This window comes from Echiichthys vipera (assembly GCF_963691815.1).
Source record: "Echiichthys vipera genome assembly, chromosome: 2".
Taxonomy (NCBI): Eukaryota; Metazoa; Chordata; class Actinopteri; order Perciformes; family Trachinidae; genus Echiichthys; species Echiichthys vipera.
This window is the reverse complement of record NC_139827.1, coordinates 5,097,916-5,106,324: the sequence shown is the minus strand read 5'-3', so window position 1 is coordinate 5,106,324 and position 8,409 is coordinate 5,097,916. Positions and strand designations below refer to the sequence as shown.

General features: G+C 40.4%; 1 protein-coding gene across 1 annotated transcript in view; it reads left to right on the top strand.

Moving 5' to 3' along the window:
* The window catches only part of socs7 (suppressor of cytokine signaling 7), a gene marked incomplete at both ends in the record, with an annotated part of 19,311 nt that extends 16,580 nt beyond the window's left edge, over positions 1–2,731 (top strand). Inside the window, 3 exons of the mRNA XM_083930419.1 lie at positions 290–418; positions 2,325–2,460; positions 2,617–2,731. Coding sequence (XP_083786545.1) covers positions 290–418; positions 2,325–2,460; positions 2,617–2,731 — 380 coding nt within the window. The remainder of the gene's footprint in view (positions 1–289; positions 419–2,324; positions 2,461–2,616) is intronic.
* Positions 2,732–8,409: the final 5,678 nt, after the last annotated feature.

Here is an 8,409-nt window from a genome sequence, read left to right as displayed (position 1 = left end):
ATCTTTTTTCACGGCTCATCCAATCAGAATCCAGAACCTCCATCAGGTCCTATAGGCAGCTCCAGGACGTGACTTTGAAGCATTTGCCTGTGAAAGAAAACGAAAGTTTCTCTGCAGAAAGAGGGTCACGGTTGAAACGTAGAGGCTGATTTAGGCGGCTAACTGGTACAGCGTGCTCTTATGTGTTTACTGTAATCATACAAATGTTTCATAATTAATGTGGGTGCTGATTTATACATGATACAAACGCTACGTACAGAAAAAAAAACCCATCTCTCTCCACCTCCAGGGACGTTCAGCTTGTGGTGTCACCCCAAGTTTGAGGACCGCTGCCACTCGGTGGTGGAGTTCATCGAGCGAGCCATCATGCACTCCAAGAACGGCAAATTCCTCTACTTCCTGCGCTCCAGAGTCCCAGGTAAAATATAGGTCATGTTTCTAAAGCGCCCTCAGAGCCGATCAAAGATGTATGTGAGCTGCCACTTAGTGGGAAGCGCCTGAGAGGACGGAGGGATGTATCCCTGACTGTCTGTAGGTGCAGCTCCTGCATCATTCACGATTGTGAGAACATATCTATACGTGAGGGTGACGTAAGTATTCACATTAGACTTAAATGCAGGTTTAAGATGCTTCACTTGAGTGTTTCCATGCTATGCTACGTTATGCTTCTGCTTCAGTAATCTATCATATGGAATATTCTGAAATGAGCTGCTCGGCATTTTACTTTTGGTACTTGAAGTATTTTGGATGCTGATTTGTACTTTTGCTGAAGTCAGAAGTTGAATGCAGGACTTTTACTTGTAACAGAGTATTTATACGCTTTTTAACTTTTTACTCCACTTCTAATTGATCACTTTAGTTCATTTGCAGATTCAAAATTAAGATCGCACAATATGATCGACAGGTACTTGTTTTTTGGTGCATTGTTAAAGAGTTTGTCTTCTATTGCTTTGTTTGGTTCTGAGGTTTGTGTCTCAGAGATGCTCTGTACCACGTTTGGTGGTAAAAGTAGCAAAAAACAAAACAAAAACCAGATTGTGACACAATATAAAATGGTGGAAATTTAATTAAGGTATAGCTACAGGCACGGACGTCTCCTGAGCCCCTGGGCACAGACATGTGAGCCCCCCCTGTCTAAACAGGAACAAGACACCCAAATAATTGGGCTAATTTCCACCCAAAGAGTCTATTTTAAGTCGTTTTGCATCTTTTTGTGGTGCTTTTGCATCTATTTTTATTCTTTTTGCATCTTTTTCTGGTGGTTTTGCATCTTTTTTTAGTCATTTTGCATCAATTTCTGGTGGTTTTGCATCTATTTTTAGTCACTTTGCATCTGTTTCTAGTGGTTTTGCATCTATTTTTAGTCATTTTGCATCTGTTTCTGGTGGTTTTGCATTTGTTTTTAGTCATTTTGCGTGTCTTTGTCGTCATTTTTGTCTCTAAGTGGTTGTTTTCTGTCTATTTACAATCATTTAGCATCTCTTTGTGGTAGTGGTAACATTTCATCAGTAGGGCCCCGGCCTTTATGGGCCCGTTCAGTAATCCATCCATGATTTTACGGAAAGATTTGTCTGGACCTACAGAAAAAAATGACAGGACAAAAATATAAAGTTTGTTTTTAAAGTGCCACTATCTGGATAAATTGCACCAAATCTTACACATTAGTCTCCAAAGTATGTGTGTGTTAGTGTATTTAAAATGACTAAATATCCTTTCATCAGAATTAAGTCTTTTTTATTTACTTAGTGCTTTGGTTTAGTGTTAATTAAGATAACTTTAGGTATAGATTAAGGATTACTTACACTTTTTTTTAAAGCTCCCTGATGTAATAACTTATATTAGGAGTTGCTACTCAATCAATGACTGAGCCCAGACTAAAGTTTTGGTTTTATTGACGCCCAAATCCCATTTTTCTCCTCCCACTCGCTGATTGATGTCCAAAAACTCAGTTTTTAAACATCAGCGCTGAGCTGGGAGGATTTTGGGAGGATTTGTTGATGAACACTAAACCAACATCAGGGCAGGAAGTGTATCTTCTATTTGAATGGATTACATTTGATCTCTTAAACGACAATAATAGTAGAAAACTTGGGCCGCACCAATCCAGCACCAGCTTTATCCTTTAACGGGAGATGATGTAGACTGATGCATTAACATACATAAATGTGTGTGTGTGTGTGTGTGTGTGTGTGTGTGTGTGTGTGTGTGTGTGTGTGTGTGTGTGTGTGTGTGTGTGTGTGTGTGTGTGTGTGTGTGTGTGTGTGTGTGTGTGTGTGTGTGTGTGTGTGTGTGTGTGTGTGTGTGTGTGTGTGTGTGTGTTGCAGGGCTTCCTCCCACCCCGGTTCAGCTGCTGTATCCCGTGTCTCGCTTCAGCAACGTGAAGTCGCTACAACATCTCTGTCGCTTCTGCATCCGACAAATGGTCCGCATCGACCACATCCAGGAGCTTCCACTGCCCAGGTACTTTATTTATTATTTATGTATTTAAAAACACACACTCAGTTAACTGTCCACGGTTATAAAAAGGTGCTGACGTCGACCTGGTGGATAGCTACAAATATTAGTGTGTTGTTCTTGATGACAAACTGTGTTTCGAATCACCCCCCCCCCCTCCAGACCACTAATATCCTACCTGAGTAAGTTTTATTACTACGACCCCGAGGAGGAGACGTACCTGTCAATCAAGAGCATCCGGAGGGCGGTGGGAGCAGAGCAGCAGGCGCAGACGTAGCAGCAGAGATCTTCTCAGCTCAAGTGAGTGTTGGTCAGGTGTATATGATAATAATAATAATAATAATAATAATAATAATTATAACAATAATAATAACAACAATGATGATAATAGACTTTATTTATATAGCACCTTTCAAAACACGGTTACAGAACTCATTAAAACTGAGTGAAAGGCAGAACACAGACTAAAATAAGATTAAATGTCATAAGAAATTAATGAAATGTGTGACTGTGGAGACATTCCCTCTCTAAATGGAAATACGTCGTCATGTTAGTGACGATGCTGATGGGGGTCGGTGTGCAACTGGAGCTCGTTACTCTCGGTTATGATGCGTTCACTTGTAATCTGAAATCTGGAACTTCCAACTCCTGAGTCAGGCTTGTAGTAAGCGCAGAATTGTAGGAACGTGTGTGTGTGTGTTTGAGTGAATGTGTGTGTGTGTGTGTGTGTGTGTGTGTGTGAGTGTGTGTGTAGATATAGATAAGTGAATGTGTGTCAATAAAGTTTGCAAAAGACCAACAAAAAAAAAGGTCAACAAGGATAAGCTGTGTTTGAAATCGTTCCCTATCACAGAAGTAGTGCACTATATAGTGTGTACGCCATTTTGTATTGGTGTTTTAATTCTTCGTGGTTCATTTCATTCACTATATGGTCCACTATTAAATACCCACAATGCACAAGTAATTTGAGCTAATACACCACAATGCAATGCGGTCATGTTTTACCAAAGGAGAAGAAGAAGCAGCAGAGGTACTAATGGTAGCCAGGTATCTGAGAGCTAAGTGCAGCTACCAACAACCGTTACTAGTGAACTTTTACTCGCTCGTGAAATAAATCAAAGGTTGAATATGGAGAATGAGCAGAACACCGCCATCTAGTGTGTCAAGATCATAGTCGCAACAACAAAAAATAATTCCAGCAGTTGGGCTGCCAGGTTTGTTGGCGAGTGTGTCAACTCTTCCCCTCCGGCAAATCACACCATAAAAACAAGTATTACAGAAGAGTTTGACTGAAAGTTACTGTTAACCGTTACAGCTAAGTAAACATGAAAGTTAGCTTACCGATCAAGGAGAAACGTAGCCATGTGGGCGTGCGTTTTAAAGCAGTTGAACTCCTTTATCTCAGTCCATGGAGTGAAGTCTTGGCCTATATTGACTCTAGTTTTTGCCCGTCTCCGCTCACTCAGCTGCTGGGACAAATAAGCAGCTGAAGGATTGGTAAACTCCATTTCACCCAGTGCCAGCCTACAGTAGCTGCACCCGACAACAGACAACCCTGGCAACCCGCAATGCACCCAACGCTATTGGCTGGTACAATTGGAAACAGAACGTCCCAGAAGGTCATAGTAATTCAGTATTAATTCAGACTTAATATATTTTTTTATGAAAAAGCAATACTTTCATTCTGTACCCCTCAAAGCGCCCCGTGGGTGTATTATTCTATTTTAAATATTGCTTTTAATAAAGATTCTACATATTCAACCTTTAACCGTATTACAGCTCGGAATCAGGACACACAACCATTGTTAACAAAGCCACATTTTAACACCACCGAAATTTCAACGATTTATTTGGGATTTAAAATCAAACTATACACGAACATAAGTACAACCTGTCACCGTCCTCCTGAGAGCAGGTTTATATTATAAACAGACTGTTAAACGCGTTCACGGCTCCGTTTGTTTACATGATGCTGGACGCACCCGTACACACATATCATCTACTGACGCAACGATTTGTTAGAAAATTCCGTTGTAGTGTCCGAAATCATGTTTGGTCCTTCCCTATATAGTGCACTATTTAATAAACACTATTTAATAAATCACTGTGACAGCGAGTGAGTGAATGAGGGAACGTTTTCGAACCAAAATACAGTGACCGTGAATGTGACAAGATGGAGGCTCTGAAAGAACAGGCTCGCCTGCAGTCACAGCTTACCGCCAAAGAGGCCGCTAGAAACAACGCATCTCAAATCTGACGGATTACACCTTTAAGTAACAGACATGAGTTCTTCTTCCGACAACTACTGACTCAAACCATTTTTCATGCATGATGAGGAGGTGAAAGGGAAGGTTTAGTTATTTAAGTGACTATAATGATTTATTAATGTTGTTTTTCATCTCTGTCCAGGTTTCTGTGTGGAGGACTGATCTGTTACTGGTCTGCCAGTCTTCCAGCATCAGCCAATCAAAGAGTCCCTGGATGTCTCCGTGTCTCCAGCTGGACTTGGATCCCGCCTTCTCTCTTCTTTGACTTGGACTAACAAAAAAAAAAAAGAGGGACGAGTGTTTGCAGCTGCTGGATGGGCGGGGGGAAAACCGTCAATGAGGCACTCAGGTGCAGAGGACTCAGCCTCGTCTTCAGAGGGACTGCAGAGACGCTCTCATGTCGGTTTTTGGAACGAAAAAGGAGAATTATGAACTTTGATTTGCAAAATTTCCTGAAGCTACTGGACTGGAACTTTTAAAAAACACACAATGCACTGGTCGATTTGTACAACTGTTGTTTGCTGCCGTTTCCTTGTTTTTTCCTTCCATGCTGTCAAAAAGAGGGTTTTTTGGATTCAAAGTTGCCCTCAGGAGATATACACACGCGCACATAAACACGCAGAGGCAGGGCTGCAGAGGCATTCAGACAGTCAAGGTATAATCTTATTTATTTCGAGCGATCTGATTGGTTCTTCTGCCTGGAAATATCTCAATGTAGCCCAGTGATCATGTCAATTAAACTAGGGCTGCAACTAACGATTATTTTCATTGTTGGTTAATCTGTCCATCGTGTTCTCTGTGGATTGATTAGTTGTTTGGTTTATGAAACAGTTAAAAATGTGGATCAGTGTTTCCCCAAAAAACCCAAGATGACGTCCTCAAATGTCTTGTTTTGTCCACAACTCAAATATATTTTCAGTTAACTGTCAGGAGCACTTACATACATCAAATAAGCCATCGAGACAGTTTTTTGTGTATAAACTATTAACGGAGAAATCTGGAAGAGTTGCTAACAGCCAGATGTGGCTAACACTGATTAGCTCGGGGCAGCACGGTGAAGGCATTCAAATGTCTTTTTTAACCACTAATACTGCTGAAAATAACACCAAACCTCTGCAGTAGCATGAGAAGAGTCCCTACACAAGAAACAAAGCACCAATGGGCTCCTTCCTTTTGGATTGACTTTGGTAATCAACGTGAATGGACTTTACTATGAGAGGAGCTGGTGCCTGGGCCAGTAGGTAAGTCTTTAAAACACTCTTTTAATAAACTCCGGGTTCACTAACTACGCTGTTGGTGCTTTGTTTTGTGTGTAGGGACTCTTCTCATGCTACTGCAGAGGTTTGGTGTTATTTTGAGCAGCATTAGTGGTTAAAAAGCCGCTTCAATGCCTTCACCGTACTGCCCCGAGCTAATCAGTGTTAGCCACGTCCGGCTGTTAGCAACTCCCCCTTTCTCTGTTAATAGTTCATACACAAAAAAAAAAACAGTCTGGATGGCTTATTTGTATGTAAGTGCCGAAAAAGACCATGGGATGATTAAACAGAATTAAACTTAAAGGAGCTGAAATCAGAGAAACTTGAACTTGGCAATATGTCGGAGGTGGAAACGATCCGTTTTCTGTTTGTAGTCCGAGTAGTATCGACCAATCATGTCTTTGATTTGGTTGCAGGTAAACAGTCTGTGGAGAGCAAAAGAGAAATGAGATTTAGCTTTCCATTAGCTTTTGTTATTATTTAAATGCATTCATGAGCAGATATCTGTTTCTGGAGACTCCATCGCTTCATTCTCACGTCTCAAGTTGCTAATCGGACTTTAAACAACGCCGCCGCTCAGAGAGGAAGTCTTGGCCCAGATATCCGCTGGCTACACCGGAAAACCTGAAATATATCAGCGGTTGTCCCAGAGGGTAGGATACAATGGACTCTGAGATTCCCGATTATCCAAACAGTTGGCGATTAATATGATAGTTGAAAACTAATCAGCTCATGCAGCTTTAAATTAGACTTATCAGACCTAATTGGTTTAAAATTAAATTCAAGACTCAGTTCTATTTTATCAGAAGATGTTTTTTTAACATGGACAAATTTGATGAAACCTTTAAAATTATGGTGCAAAAAATGAATAGGTCCAAGCCCTCGAGTGCTTTTGTTACAGGTGTGGCTTGCACCAGATTGCATTGGAAAATCTAGCAGAAGCACGTGGAATTGTTTGAGGGAGATGTTATGAAACAAATACTTGATTTGAAACGTTTTAATCTGGATCTTAAAGAGCCACTTATCAGCTTGGCATAGATGTAGTGATGTTTCGGCCGCTCCCATCTCCTTTAAAACACACCTTTGTAAAAGCAAGTAAAAGTAAAAGCACCACGGAAAGAGCAGAAACTGCGGCTGAGCTGAGTTGGTGATACAGTTACGTTAAATGAAAGGCCAAACCATATGAAAATATATGCGTTTTTATTCTTACGTATAAACGGGGCCATATTGACATGTTTTTCTGGTCTCTGTTGGCGTTGCGAGTAAACGGTCAAAGTGGGCAAACAAACAAAGAAACGAGCGACGAACGCGGACGTTGAAACTTCAAAAACAAGTGAAAGTGAGATCCAGAAACTACCTGCAGTTATCGCCAAAGAAGGAAACAAAGATCTTTGAGGTTGTAACTTTAAAGTTTATATTTAAACAGATCCTCCTTTGAATGTTTTGATATTGGGTTTTTTTTGGCCTCATTTTATTTTATCTTATTTCATTGAAGAAGTTCAGTCTGACAATGGGAATTTTCTGCTTGCAACACGGACATGTACGTAGTTCTCATGGAAGTCCCGCCCACACACCCGCCTGACCAATCGAGAGTTGATCACAGCTGTCAATCATGACCTTTCACCCTGTTTTTATAGCATCAAATAACTATTATTAAAACCGTTAAACAAACATAAGCGTGATAAAAAAAACTACCTAAAATGACAGAAACCATCTTTGGGGAATGTTTTTTTTTTAACTTTTCAGTTTGGTCCAGGTCCCATCCGCTAACATGGAGGGGGGCGGGACTTATGACCAATACTGCAGCCAGCCAGCAGGGGGCGATCCAGATGTTTTGGCTTCACCTTCAGGAAGCCGTCCATCTTTATATACAGTTTATGGCTTAAACACTGTTTTCTTCCGCATCTCACTGGAATTATTAAGAATGCAAAAAGGGTGCTTCTTTTTAATGTTAAAATAATGGAAATATATGTATTTTGTTTATGATTAATGCACTTACGCTGACTGGTAAAAGCTTTTAAATTTGGATTCAGACAGAAGAGAGTTTAGCAAATGAAAGACAAAACTAATTGGAGTTTACTTACACTCACCAGGAGTTTATGAGCCTCTTTTTCCCACAATGCCCTGCCTCAAAGTGTGTGTATATCTGCCTCATCTGCCTCATCTCGACCTGTCGGTTTTATTTGTTGAAAATGCCCAGGTGTATTTTGCTCATTCTATTTCATAGGAACCCTGACGCTGGCGACTGGCTCAGCGTTTTCAGTAAAAAAAAAAAAAAGAGAAGACAAATAAACGTTGGTGTGTGGCATCGTTTTTTTAATTTGAATATTTGAAGTTTTCATCATTATATTATCATAATAATAATAATAAAGTATCTGGATGATAATGAGTGATGCCTTAAGAGAACATCACTTTAATGTTGCAGCTGGTAC